We start from the raw sequence: 15189 nt of genomic DNA, 5'->3' as shown, positions 1-15189 counted from the left end.
CTGGATTCTGACCAGTGGCTGGATGTCGAGATGGTGAACAATCTACAATAATAACAAAATCAGGTAATAGGTGTCTCAGAGAGAACTGCATGAGGGGAACATGCTTCATTTAGCACAGAAACACAATTATGCTTCTTCCCTTCTCCAGCAGCAGGCAACATTGTGGACTTCTGTTCTGAATGAACTGAAGTTTTAAATTAAACAAAAAAAGCTTGCTCAGTTTCCCATGCACAATAGTGTGCAAAGTGGTGTTTCCAAAACAACATAGTTGGGGATAAATGTGAGAGACTAGAAGCACATTCCTAGAAAAGACACTTGCTTCTTTGTTACAGGTTTTGCTATTTTATGAATCATTTCAACACAATTGGGTGAAAGGGAGTTGCCCTTAGCTGTGATCACATGACCAAAAAAGTTGATCTGTTGCTTAAGTCTAGAAAGACAGACTTTGTGTCTCATCTGTAACATCACAATGTCAACATCACATTGTTTTTTTATTTGAGCTGCAGATTAAATTCTCAAAATACAACAAGTGAGTTGAAGTGATTTGTCACTCATCAGTTGCAGTGATTCTGAACTCAAATCATTGTAAAAGGTGGAAGCCTCACAGTAGCCGAGACACAGGCAAGTGTGTGTGTGTAACCTTTCCCCTTAAGATTAAGGTAAATGAATACTGCGTCCCAGATAAAAGAATCAGAGAAAACCAGCAAACATCAGGAAGCAGATGAGGAAAGATGGTGTAAGGATTTGGAACATTGGAAGCCGGACTGATCGTGGAACGATCAATCCTGCTTCCCTCAAAGACCCAAAAATGGGGGTAATAGTAGGGCGAAAAGGCAATTTAATGGCTATTGTTGTTGGTGAGGCCTATAATCACATTTTGGGGTAATCAATGAGGTCTATATCATATTTACCTTGAGCCTGCAGTGTCTTAAAGACTTCTTGAAGGGCTGGAATAGCTGCAGCTTCCTCCTGTGATAGAACTAAAGGTGCTATTATTGATAGCGCTACCAACTGAACAGTTCTTTTTGTGTGCACAACAAGAGAGAAAATCCAGTTTGCTGCTCCCTGCATTTAGCACCAGCAGCCAGCAGCCACAGTAGGGTTAAATTCTCTGCAGGTAACATTGTCTTGCTTGAGTCCTTTGGGTGCGGCAAATGAATCATGACTTTTAAATTTGTGGCACTAACCAAAGTCTAAAAACCAGAATGGGCTGTTCAGTAGCCACTGCCACCTGAGCCATTAACATTCGAGGGGTCAACTGGAGGGTCTGCACATTGTTGTCGCGTGTGGTTGACTATGGGAGAAAAACTTGTTGATGTGAAACCCCCGGTGGTAAAAATGTTCTGGTTGTTACTGAGTTGCTACAACAATCCGCCTATGCCACATGCTGTCCAACTCTGTTGTATGGTGGTAGAGGCTATAAAAGCTGCCTTCCAGGATTATCAATCACTGCTACGTAAACTGTTGTATGAAGGTGGAGGCTGAGCAGGTGTAGAAACTGGAGGGGCACAATCAAGTTGTGACACACTGAGGACCTAAGGAAGGATAAAAAGAGGATTTCTCTGAGAAGATTTCTGTTTCTTCCTTATACGTGTTTTTGTCTAGTAGCACATAAAGTAAGCAATATTATGGGAATGGCAATGAGTAGTGGGTCAGATTTGTCTGTGAGTGTACCTTGACTGAAATGTGTATTTGAATCAGTACCCTGATGCCACTACATAGTTATCATATGAAAGGTTATCAAACCGGTCCGCTGACGCTAAATAAGTTTGGTCAGTTTCTACTCCCTTTTATTGTCACCAGTATGTGCAGTGCTTCAATGCTTTTTGCTTTTGACAGTGGGTTTACTCCGTCCTATAATGACGTCCAGACCAGATGTCAACACGGAGAAACAAACCTATTTTTATCTGAAATGTACACAAAAATAAGTTGTTTTTGAGGGAGTTTAATTTGCCTTTGCAAATGGATCAAATAAATGATATAATAAACGAATTAATAAATAATAAAGATTTGAAGAACAATACTACAGTATGGATGCTTTATCAGCATCCATACCGATGAGACAGGATAAGATAAACCTTTATTGTCATTGCACAGTCATACATAGTACAATAGTACAATGAGATTGTAAAACTGTCCTATGTCAGCACTACATATAACACAACACGACACCATATGATACATCACAACGCAACACAAACAACACAACACAGTATATTAACTTAGTAAAAAGAAGAAGAAGAAGAAGAAGAGTATGTGTATTGCACACTGTTATTATTGCACATTCATTATTATCGCACCTTGTTATAAATATAAATATTATTATTGTTATTGTTTTAAACATTGTTACCTCCCCCCCAAAAAAGTGCAGGGAGGTAGCCAGTCAAGTCAAGTCAAAGTTTATTTATATAGCACATTTAAAAGACTACTGTACATCAAAGTGCTTTACAATAAAACCGCATTGCGGGCAGAACAAAGAAATAATAGTACAATTATACTTAAAATTGCATTTATGTGGTGTAGTGCAGGCCGAATGAAAGTCAAACTAATTTGTTTCAAAAGCTAAGTTAAAAACAAAAGTACAAGTCAAGAGCAGTAAAAATTAAGAAAAACACTACAGAATAGGAAAAGATAAAATACAATAACATACTATACAAAATAGAAGAATTTGACACCATTTCTCAGTTGGCCCAGTGGCTCACCACCATGCTTCTCTGTATCAAGAAAACCATACAGAGGATGAGGAGAGTGACCTTCGCCAAATTGCCTATCCTGCTTATAAGCCCTAAACAAATAACTTGCATTCTTCTTTTTTGCCTTGACCTCTCACTTCCATACTAGCAGCCTTCATAATTGTTTGACCATTACCCTTTGTATTCACAGATACCATTTCTTTCCTGCAGTATTCTCTCAAATTCTATCCGCTGAACACTACCTTTCTGAGTGCAGGCTTCACACAGTATGTAAGTTGTATATTATTATGAATCAGGTATTGGCCCAGAAATAGTTCAGTTATTCATAATTGTGCTGCAATACCAATACCAACCAAAACCAAAATGCCAATATTGATAAAGGCTCAAATTTGCTTTGGTGATTTTGAATGCATATGTGTACTGTTTTGACAAAGGAGAGCGCCTCTAATTAAATAGTGGTTGATCTCAGCTGCAGAGGCCAAGAGTGTCTGTCTGAGGTTTTTCCAATGAATATATACCCCCTCTGACTTATGATGCAAATTTCTCAGGATTTGGACTTGATTTGATGAAGATTTATAAAGCATGCTTTTATAAACACAAGTAATTAATTTGCTAATTGTTTTCATATCCATTAACAGCAAGTTTAACAAAATTTCCATAAAAGAAGGTGATGGATGTCCTTCAACTTTGTGAGCATTTGCATGGTTTCCATCCGTGTAGGAGTGTAAGAGTGTATGTTTTTTTTTCTTCTTAATGTTTGAGTTGTGTTTTTCTGTCTTAGGCTCAGGCTGAAAAGGAAAAACAAAACAACAACAAAAACAAACAAACAGTTTTTAACGCCTGCAGAGATGCAATATATTAAAGAAAAAAAAGAGCTCTAGTGATCTGAACAATGTGCTCATGTATCCAGATGATTTTGTCAGTGAACAATTGGTCTTAAATTATTTGTGATGTTTCCGGTCAAACGTTTGAACATACCTGTCTCGTGGGCGTGGTTTCAACATGTGGGAAGGGAACACTTGATCTCATACAGTCCTGCACCTGCATTAAGTGGGATTTCTCCCTCGCCTGCTGAACAGAAACAGGATTGTAAAGCTAAATGATCAGGTTTTGCGCTCCTGCGGATCTGTTTGCGGTACCTGAGGACACTTGGAAACTAATTTGATTTTTTCCTCTTGCTTTACAGTAATCCGATCAGTAAGTATTTTCCGCAACTCATTTATCATTGGTTTCACTTTTTTTTGTTTTTAAGGGGTTGTCTTCCGCTTAGGTGTAAAGTTTGCGCAGTTATATAACAATTGAACCAAATCATGCATAAATTAAAATTAAAAATGTCAAACGTTCAAAGTTAGTCTTGTGCTTACGAAACAAAGGCTCTCGCGTGAAAGAAAAAGAGAGGAAGTCCTTTAAGGCATTTTTAATTGTTAGGTTTCTCCTCTCCTCAGCCATCGAGACGTTTCTCCTTTATATCTCTGCTCGCCTCTAATTAAAAACCGGCGAGCAAACATGTTCGCAGGTGCATTTTTTAGCAGATTCGGCTACAAGCTACTTTTTTCCATCTTTGTCAGTTGGATATCCTTAGAAATATGTTTTAACAGTACACACTTGCACTGATATTATACGTGGATTGGAGAGGTGTTCTTAATTTAACTGCCGTTTAATTGGTTATCCAACTGTGTTGAACACTGGTAAGTCGATTAGGAAGTAGAACTAAATAAGTACTTTAATAAAATAAATAAATGTGTGTGTATTTGTATTTATAGATTGATTCAGGGGAAACATATGTGTTATATACTGTTCTGCCTTAACTAATTAAAAGCCGCTTTTCACCCTTCCTTGTAAAAGGTTTGAAAAAAATCCTACGAAATGTTTGCAAATTCAACTTTCCGCGTTGGATTAATCGGAACTCGGGAGGGACGTCACTCTCGCGCGCATGATTAGCGAGGAAGAGCCATTCAAGCATCACTGGCAACACAACACAATACTTGATTTTTGCGCTTTAAAACAGCGATGGCCAGGCTGTTCAGTGCAGTCATAAATCCACAACGGTGGCAGTACACATTAAACGTTTACAGCTTTTCTATTGTCCACGTTCACTGTCGCTACTTGAATCATTAACTCGGGGTTGACTTTCAGAGTAGCAAATCCGAGACGGGGGCGGTCACATTCACATTCAAATTCCAGCTGGGAAATGTAAATTCCAATTTATTCACGAATGCATAATTTGGGATAATCTGCTTACATTGAAGTGTTTTATTCAGCATTAAGAGTTCATTGTATTACAGAAACTGCATTAGATTACTAATGATCTTATGGCCCCACCCTCTAGCCTATCATACTTTTTGAAGTTAGGCCTATGGAAAAACAAACAAACATGGAGGTGACTGTTTTTGTGAATCTGTGCTGTATAAGTAACAAATTTTTAACTTAGTAAAACTACATCATGATGCTGTGATCTTTAATAGGTAATAATTTGCTGACAGAAGTGTAATTAGTAATTATGTCACTGAGGCTAACGATCCTGTTGTGTCACCTCAGCATTTAAAATATGTTATCAAGATTAGACCAGGACTCCATCATAGTCTTCTACTCTATTTCTAGCTTAACATTTTTGTGTTTTCTTCAAAATCTGCCTTTTAAAAAATTCAAATAAGCTGCCCTATATACATTTCTATTTTTAAAGAGTGAATGCATTTCTTTTGAGGTTGGGCCCTTTTTAGTTTCTGATGTAATATTGCTTTTTTTGCCCCCTGTTGACAGGTACTTCCCGTTTGTAACCTACTGAGTTGGTGTAACCTGGAATACAGCATATTGTCCAGTCCCCATGAAAGATGACTCATATCTAGAATGGCACAAGTCGCAGCTTTGCTTACTTACCTCAAGTCAATTACGCGTATTCAGACATTCAGTGTTATGGTTCTTTTCTTCTCTTTAATTTTAATCGTTTTCTACATGACTGTCCAGGTGGAGACCACCCACAGTTTACGGAGTGTAAGAACACAATTTCCCCAACAGAAGGGCATTACCAGGCATGTTCATTTACACAATGTTTCAGCTGGCTTCAGACAGACCATTCCTAAAAGCAGAGCTTACTGGAACCGTTTACTGTACTCAGCCCTGATGAATCTGGACAAGGGAGGAAACCCATTCAATCAAAACTCTAACTGGTCTAACTGCAGGCTGACAAATCAAGAGTTTCTGCAAATCAACGTGCATGACTTCAGCTCCTACCCTGTCCAATTTCGGGATTTTCTGGAGGGGATGAACTGCAGGACTGCCCCAATTCTGATTGATCAGCCCAACAAATGTGGTTTCAGTAAAAGGAAGACGGAGAGCCACACCTTGTTGCTTTTTGCCATCAAGTCATCTCCCAGAAACTTTGAACAGAGGCAGGCAGTGCGAGAGACGTGGGGCCGAGAGATGACGTATCCAAATGGACTCAAAGTGCGTATGGTGTTCCTTCTGGGGAGCTCCCCACCACAAGATCCTGACCTGACCCCACTGCTGTCATTTGAAGCAAAACTCTATGGGGATATCCTGCAGTGGGACTTCCATGAAACATTTCTAAACCTGACGCTCAAAATGAACATGTTGCTCGACTGGACATTGAAAAGCTGTCCTCATGTCTCCTTTGTCTTTAGTGGGGATGATGATGTATTTGTCAACACCCCAGCACTGGTCAGGTACATCGAGTCTCTCGAGGCTTCTAAAGTATCTAGTTTGTATGCTGGTCATGTTATAAGTGCTGGAAGTCCCCTCAGGGACTCAAATAGCAAATACTACATCCCTATGAGCTTCTACGATGGCCCATACCCTCCTTATGCTGGTGGAGGTGGCTATCTTATCTCTGGATCTTTGCTAGAATCCCTCTATTCACTTTTACACATCATTCCTTTCTTCCCCATTGATGATGCCTATGTTGGGATGTGTTTCATGGCTTTAGGGATTTCTCCTGAGGCACACTCAGGATTTCAGACATTTGATATCAGAGCAGAAGATCGTGAGGATCTCTGTGCATATAAAAACCTTATTCTGGTTCACCAGAGGTCCCCACAGGAGTTAAAAAAGTTGTGGAAGGGGATTAACAGCTCCCTGTTGGCTTGTTGAACGGGACTGGTTATGAAGATGGCAAATAGTGACTGCACTTGCATATTAAAGATTTGTTTCTCCACTAATGTACTATTCATGGTTTTGCAGAGTTGATTTTCTATAGACCATCTTGCCAGCAAAAAAAGAAATGTATTGTGAACAAAATTAAGTTGCCGTAAAGCAGCTTGATTTTGTTACCAGACTGGGTGTCATCATGGAAAGGCATTTGATTGCCCATTCAGGCATTAAATCACATGTAGGTCAAACCGGCCATACAACTGAAATGAAATAAAAACAAGAATGAATGTTCCTTAGTTTATTTTCCACGAAACACCAATCACGAGCTAGGTAAGTGTACAGTTCTGGGATTTCGAACAGTGTGTAACATCACCACAGCATACCATCACATCTAAAATTTGAGTGTGTATACTAAGAAGCATTTTAATAGTTCTTTGAAATACGTTAAAGCGGTCACTTCAGTGACACACAATAAAACCTGTTAGACGTCACTGAACAGGAGTGTAAGAAGAGAAGAAACACAAAGTCAAGTTCCATTTTTTTTGCCCGCTGTTGTGTTTATATTGTGAGTAATGCATTCACACTGCAGCAGGTGATTCTAGTGTACTTGCAGAACATTACAGAACCTGGAATTAATGTGAAATAAAGGTGTGAATTTAAATTTGAGAAGCTTTACTACCAATAGTAAATCTTATTAACTTAAGGCACCAAACCCAGACACATGAAGAGCTTGGAGTTTTGTTTTGCAACCACAATCTTTCTCCCCGCTGTCATGCAGAAAGAAATGACAAGTATCAAAACTACCTTTTATGAATACAGCTAAAACTGTGCAACAGTCTATTTATCAACCAAACTTCAACTCGTTTTGCCCCGTAGCAAAAAAGTTATTTTTCATACAAGTCTAGTGGGTAGTTCTCTTTGTACTGCTGCACATGTCTCCACAGGGACTCTCTCTGCTTGTTCAGGCTGGGTATCATCTCCTGGTACACGTCTGTGAACAACAGTTCAGGATTGGGTTTGAGCCGCCTTTCAGCCCTCTCAAACGCCTCCATCACCGTCTTGCGCGATTGTTTTCGCCAGCTCCTCTCGTCATCTTCACTCCACCATCCGCGGGCTGTCATGTAATGTCTCAGCCTGGAAATGGGATGGTCCTGTTTGTCCCAATAGTTCACTTCATCCACTGAACGGTACGCCGAGCTGTCATCGCTGGTGCTGTGGTGGCCAATTCTGAAGAATCAACAAAATACATATTTCTTAACATGACTTTTCATACTTTCGCTGTTTCAGGATGAGTACATCTGTGGTGTACAGCACTCTTCAATTACAACCCAAAAATGTACTTTTAAAATTCTACACCAAATCACAATTTCCATTATAGCAACATAAAATTAAGCGTTTCTAACTATAAACCTTTAATAATATTTAGATGATCAAATATATTTTCACTTTACTGCCAATATCTAATGAGCCTTTTATGGCTTAGGGGGTAAAACCCTTGCATTCTGGTAAAGGTGCATATCGATAATCTTAAAACAACAGCGAAATTAAAAAATGATCACAGCTAAAAGAAAGCCACCTGGCTTTTGTAAAGTGCCATATTTACTTGATGAACTGCACAGTTCAGTCCTCATTAGCAGCTGGCTTTAGTTTACACAAAGAAAATTGACTATTTTAACTACATAATCACATTTTTGTTAGATGGCTTCAAACTTCTGACACGGCTGTCAGTCTACAAGGTTAAAGTTGGTTTTGTAGTCCAGCAGAGGTTTGCTGCCTGTCCAGCTATATTACATGAAGGCAGCGTACAAACTGGTCTCTTAAGTATGTCTGTGGGCCACTCTGGCTCGTGCTGTTGTTGGTCTGTCCGCCAAAAGTGAGTGGCAGCTCTCTGAACAAAACATCTTGTTGATTCCCGAGGTATGAGGAGAATGGTCAGAGCACATGAACCTGTTCAAACTGAAGTAGATGAGCTTCAGCACCAAAGACTACACTGGGAGCCAAGAACAGGAAACCGTTTATTTTCCAGATGGGAGTATCGGAATTTGAGATGAACATGGAAACCTCCATCCATCCTGCTTTATGTGAACGTTTCAGGCTGGTGATGGTGTTTTCGTGGTGTGGGGGAAATTTTCACTTAGTATTAACTGAGGATTGAATTTTATTGCTTCCAGCAGGATCATTTGTTATGTCGCAAAGGTCAAATAACCTCAAACAGTTTTTTTTTTAAACATGACAATGAGTTCACTGTACTCAAACATCCCTCCACAATCACCAGATCTCAGTCCAACAGCGCACCGTTGGCATGTGGTGAAAAAGAAAATTCAAATCATGGAGGTGCAGCAGACAAATCTGCAGAAACTGCATGATGCCATCATGTCAATATGGAACAAAATCTCCAACCCATTACTAGGCAAGGTGTACCTAACCAAATTCTGTTGAGTGCATTTACTTATTTATTTGATGCTGTCCATTCAAGTGTTAAATTTCAGTAGTAAAATGAAACATTAATAAAGAATGAAGAAAATGTTAGTGATGAACTGTCAGCCTAAAAACTGTTCCACATGTCCTTTCAAACGCAGACAAAATCACTCAAACATTAACAAACCTGTAGGTCATTGCCTCAATGAGGAATGGCTGGTTCTCAGCCACAGCCCTGCGCCTCGCTTCCTTTGTAGCGTTGTACACAGCAAACACATCATTACCATCAACACGAATGGACAACATGCCATAACCAGGACCACGAGCAGCTGTTAAAGAAAAAGAACCAGAGGTGTGTGGATAAGAGCAGCTGGAACATCAATCAGACAGCAGCAGAAAAGTGGCAGAAAAATCACATTCAGCCTTACCGATGCCATCACCTCTATACTGTTCGTTTGTAGGGGTAGAGATGGCGTAGCCATTGTTGCGGCAAAAAAATATCAGTGGGCACTCAAGGGTGGCAGAGAAGTTGAAGCCGGCGTGTGCATCCCCTTCGCTAGCTGCTCCTTCTCCAAAATAGCAAATGACGGCACGGTTTGTGTTCTCTCTCTTGACTGCATACGCAGCTCCAGCCGCTGAAAGAGACACAGAGCCACAGACATATTTACAGCTGTGTGTTTGTCTATCCTGCTTCAGGCAGCAGAGGTAAATACACAGGCGTGGAGCTCACCCTGAGGAATCTGTGTGGCCAGAGGAGATGAGATGGTGACAAAGTTCAGATCTTTGGAGCCATAGTGGACGGGCATCTGCCGGCCCTTTCCGAGGTCATCAGCATTGGCGTAACACTGAGCCATGAAGTGATCCAGAGGAAAGCCTCGGTACATCAGCACTCCTGTAATAGAAGATGTGTCGCACGATTTCTCACAAGACAAGAGAACCAGACCGACTGAAGGAGCAAACAGTGGGGATATTAAAATAAGGACTGGAGACTTGGGAACCCTTTTTTTGTTGTGGTCAGTTTTTTTGAATGTAAAACATATTTGTGTTTTACATTCAAATGTGTCCATTCTGATAATTTCAGCAATCTTCCCCTCAGAATTTGCTCACGTCTGAATCCTTATATTGATGCTATGATTATTATTCCTCATACTGAAGTGATGATTGTTATTCTCTCACTGATAAATACAAAAATCACGGTGAATAGAATAGTCAGAAGAGCACAGGAGGAATGTGATTATTGTGCACCACATCCCTTTCGCTAAACTATCTAACATGCTTGGAATGATCTTTTTATAAGGTAGGCAAGAGTCTTATTACTTTGGTAAAACCTTAAACTATGAGAGGGAGCACTGCTGATGCCAGTTAGCCTACAGCTGGTTATACTGTGTGGCACTGAGGCAAATAGTTTTTGACTCACTGGATTTTATTAATTTGACTAAACTTTACTAATTTTTGGAAACCGGATGAACTCAGTTTGTAAGCAATAAATATTCTTGTTAAATTCTCATATAAACAAGTTTTTTTCTGTAGTAATCATTTGACCATACTGCAAAATAATTTGTTCAGTTTCAAATGTTGTCTGGAAGACATTTGTGATAACAACAACAACAAAAGGAGATGTAGAAATGAACACTGAAGTGGTCAACTGTTTTGATTACAATTAAAATGTTCATATGAACAATGGACCAAAAAAATAGAACTATAGTAGTTGGGGGAAAAGCCCAAACGAAACCACATTTCATTCTTACCAGCTTCTCTGTATTGCCCAAAAACCAGATCGTTTGGATCCAGAGCAGCAGCACTGCCGATGTGTGTCCCCTCCTCACCATAGTTAGTCATGTAGAAGGAGATCCGACCCTGTAACGGACAGGGCTGGACGGTTAATCAGACTGTAATCTCAAGTATGATTTTTTTTTTTTTTAAGCAATTACGAAAATAAAACAACTGGGAAAAAATAATTACTTTTTGCATTAATTTTACCTGAAATCGTTGTGTTTTGCTGTTATAAATCAAGTGCACCTCTTTCTTTTACAGCTATTTGGTGTCCTCCCTTCATAAAAACTAAAACTCACTTGCTGTTTAGTTCAGCTCGAGCCAAAATGACTAAAGATTTGGATGGAATAAAACTAATGGTTTAGTGAATATCTGCTTGTGTCACAGGATCACTCAAGAGCTCTCACTGGATTTCTTTCAGTAATCAGCAACAGTTGGCCTTTAAGTCAAAAACACTCCCTAGTCAGCGCCCAACTTCCCTATGAGATGGACCTGTGTCCTCGAGAACCCCTATCTAATTTTTATGCATTCATTTTTAATTTGAAATTATAATTAACATAAAAAAGCCCTGCAGCAGACTGGCGACCTATCCAGGGTGTACCCTGCCTCTCGCCCTAAGACAGCAGATAAGTGGAGATAGACGGATGGATAAAGAAAATACCCTTTGAAACACCTATTTTTAAGTTCAAAAACTGCTGATGTTGTGTTTTAAATAATCAGGTTGAGCCAGGAAATGCAGGAGGAAACATACCTGTCTTTGAGACTCATAAAGAATGCGGTCCATTGTGTTCAGCATCGTCATCTTCTGATAAAAGTTCAAAACTGTCTCTTTGGAGAGCTGCGTAGGAGAGAAACACATAATCGACAAATTAACATTGGCTCAACAGACTGCAGGGGTCTTAGGGGCACATTTGGGAACCAGGAGCACAGGCAGGCTGATTGTACCTGAGGGTCTTGAGAGGGGTTGATGATATTTCCCTGCCTGTCCATCACGCGGTACACTGGGATCCCAGAGATGACATTGGGCTGGATGAACTCGAGCTGATCCACAAACTCGGCTGAGGCTCCTGGAAACTGGGGCTTTTCCAGCGAAGAGTCAAAGGTCTGCTGCAGCTGAAGAACCTGAAAGGATTGAATACAAGCATTATTTATTAACAATCTCATTGTGGCTGTGGCAAAGAAAGGCCCTAGGAAAAGCAAACACAGCATATCAGGTCACACAACTCATACAAACTGTCAAGCACGTGGTGGAGGGGTGACGATTTGAACTTGTTTTGCAGCCACACAATCGTGAACTCTTCTGTATCCCAAAGTATTCTAGAGTCAAATGTGAAGCCATCTCTCTGACAACCACTGGGTCATGCAACTGGATAATAAGCAGCAAATCTACAGCAGAAAAATAAGAAATTCAAGGTGTTCCAATGGCCCAGTAAAGTCACAACCTTTAACCTGACTGAAATGCTGTGGTAGGTCCTTAAGAGACCTGTGCACAAACAACTTACCGGTACCTGAGTTTCTATTGTGTATATATGTATTGTTTTATATTTGTGTTGCTTCATTTCATTTTGCTCTTTTCCCCCCACAGGCTTGTCCACCAGGACTCTGAACTGCATTAATGAAATGCATAAAATTGAATTATAAATTAAGTTTGGTGACTGATTCTTAGTTTTACTATTTATTTTATTTTTCAAAAGGCTAGTTTTTATTTTAGGTAACTTTTTAAACATCTAGTTTAAGTTTTTAGTTTTGTTTTAGTTAACTATAATAACACTGGTTGAACCTTTAGAGATTTTAGAAAGCTTAATTTCAGAAAAATGAAGACAATACAATACAGTGGAACCCCGACTTACGAGTACCCCCATTTAACAAAAAAATCAAGTTATGAAGGCACTTAACGGCAATATTTCTGCCCGCGTTACGGCAAAATGCAAATTTTCGACTTGCGAAAGACCCTTGGGAACGAATTAATTTCGTAAGTCTGGGTTCTTATAAATGAGGAAGTGATTAAGTATGTACTCCTTCCAGTGTAGTTCTATTGTTCCGCTGTAACAACAATTCACAAATCTCTTTCCCATACAGATTTTAGAAACTCCACATTAGATTATTTTTAAAGAGTTACATCCAGATTTAAGTGCTGGAGCGATCGAAGGAAATAAAATAGCAGTGAAGGACATACAGTAGCAACAGCAATTAAATAAAGTTGTTTTGAAAAAATGATGCATTCGAGGACATCGGATTTCCTCCTTCACGCCCCTTGGTTCGACCAATGGAAAAGAGGCTAGCTAAGTCCTTAGCCGGCTGGCTAACTAGTCCGGTGTGAGAGTCGAAACAACAAAAAGTAAAATTAGTATTTATTGCAACTCAAGTTGTTTAGTAAATGTCAAACATGTATTCACTAATTATGTGAGAGTTAGTCTGACTTTTCACGGATACACTGGAGAATCGGTATAGCATTTCAGCAAGGTTGTTAGCCAAGTTAGCGGCTCCGTAGCTAACCAGAATCTTTGTGCAAACAAGACCTAACCCCAAAACTTATTAAAAGATTCAGTTTATTTTTAACAGTATTTCTACTTGATTGAGTTGGACGATACTCTTTCGTGAGCCTTGCTGTATCCCGGGTTCTTAATGACAGCGTTATCTCCAGTCCAGCCTCCCATAATTTATTCATTGCTCAATCCAAACAGTGCAGTTTTCACTTACAGTTACCCTGAAGCCTCTGCGCTGAAGCAGTCGATATGCCTTCAGTCCTGCTGTCTGACGGACAGCGCGGAAACAGAGCCCATACATTTTGCTCATGCTGCTCACAGCTGCCATCTGCACACTCAATAATTGTTTGATTTAACCGCCGCCGTACACCAGGTAAGGAGAAGTTACACTGGTGGATATGCAAAAATCTGGCCAACGGAACTGCTAATAACCACCACTCGCTGTCCTTCCTGTTTTCATCCACAGTTTACAGGCCGAGAGTCGCAAACTGATTGCAACATTAAAGTCGGTTACAGTATCCTCCACATCCGCTCAGGCCTTCAAAATAAAACCCCAAAATGTGAAGCAAGAAATGCTACGTAGCATTTAATCTGTAGGTGTAGTTCTGCCGGAACTAACTACGCTCCTTCACCCTTTCCCCCCGCAGGTGAGGATTTAAAAGATGCACAGATAGTATAACGGGAAGAAATTTATTTGTCACTTTTTACGTATTTCACAAGCTGAAGAAATGATTGATTAAAGCTGTCGAGATTTAACACTCTTTTGTGGTAGAATAACAATAATAATAAATAAATGAAAAATGCGTGGGATGCCCAGGAAGGCAGAGTGTCAGTTTTCTGAATAAAGGCCGCCCTCATCGGGGGATTAACCTGATGAAAGTCCATTGTGTGATGCTGACCTATTAATTAAAATACTGTCACTTTGCGTAACGACGTGCCCTGGTCGTTTTTCTATGGTCTTTTTGAGCGATTTTAACTTATCAAAATCAATATTGCCTATTTTAAGATTCAGACACACTAACGCAGTCACATTAACAAAATTTGACAGTTATTGCAATATGATATGTAATACATCTTACAGAAAGAAGTAAACGTAAAAGAAAAAAATGCTTTGCGTCGGCATTTACGCATTTGTCTTTTGCACATATAGATCAGTTGTAACACACGTGAAACAGTTTGTAATAAAACAGCGCTCCTCTGGGCGAACTCAACCTGTCAGGTATACCTATAAGTCTGACGATAACTGGTATTAAAGAGACACAGGGCAACTATGCCACAGGAAAGAAAGAAAAAGAGAGAGGACACAGCCAGGAAGGAGAGAGCCGTAAGCAGTACGGAAGAACCGATGAATAAAGTCGGATAGCTGTTCTTAAATTCAGTCATAAAACAACGATTTCTACGTCCTCTCAACCCTACCAAAAATTAAATCCTACTCTGCTGCCATCCCGTGGTCACGTTGCGGTACTGCATTAATAGTAAAAGCAGCGTCAGTGGCAAAATAAAGAATATTGTTAGTTCCAGTTCCGATGATAAACCAAGTAATATCGCAGGTATAGCCGTTGACATATTAAAATAAAGTATTTTAACTACTTGTCAAAATCTAAAAATGTCTTCGTTTCAGTTCACAGCTAACTGATGACGTAAATACAGACGGCAGATAAACCATTTTTTGCAGCCACGAGTGTTCATCGCCATCCAGTGGTAATAGCGGA

General features: G+C 39.8%; 2 protein-coding genes across 2 annotated transcripts; one reads left to right on the top strand and one right to left on the bottom strand.

Moving 5' to 3' along the window:
- Positions 1-3686: 3686 nt before the first annotated feature.
- Positions 3687-7087, top strand: b3gnt2l (UDP-GlcNAc:betaGal beta-1,3-N-acetylglucosaminyltransferase 2, like). The gene is made up of 2 exons (XM_026191722.1): positions 3687-3890; positions 5454-7087. Exon 2 carries the CDS (start codon positions 5541-5543, stop codon positions 6798-6800), a length of 1260 nt encoding a protein of 419 aa, XP_026047507.1. The 5' UTR covers positions 3687-3890; positions 5454-5540; the 3' UTR covers positions 6801-7087.
- bckdha (branched chain keto acid dehydrogenase E1 subunit alpha) lies at positions 7084-14015 on the bottom strand. Its single transcript, XM_026191721.1, has 8 exons — positions 13692-14015; positions 11937-12113; positions 11743-11829; positions 10967-11075; positions 9949-10110; positions 9647-9853; positions 9406-9547; positions 7084-8027 (listed from the first exon to the last, which is right to left on the bottom strand). The coding sequence occupies exons 1-8, from the start codon at positions 13803-13805 to the stop codon at positions 7685-7687; spliced, it is 1341 nt and encodes a 446-aa protein (XP_026047506.1). The 5' UTR covers positions 13806-14015; the 3' UTR covers positions 7084-7684.
- Between the last annotated feature and the right edge of the window lie 1174 nt (positions 14016-15189).

The sequence above is a fragment of the Astatotilapia calliptera genome, chromosome 14 (assembly GCF_900246225.1).
Source record: "Astatotilapia calliptera chromosome 14, fAstCal1.2, whole genome shotgun sequence".
NCBI lineage: Eukaryota > Metazoa > Chordata > Actinopteri > Cichliformes > Cichlidae > Astatotilapia > Astatotilapia calliptera.
The sequence above is the reverse complement of the archived record's forward strand: the minus strand, read 5'-3'. Positions and strand labels throughout refer to the sequence as shown.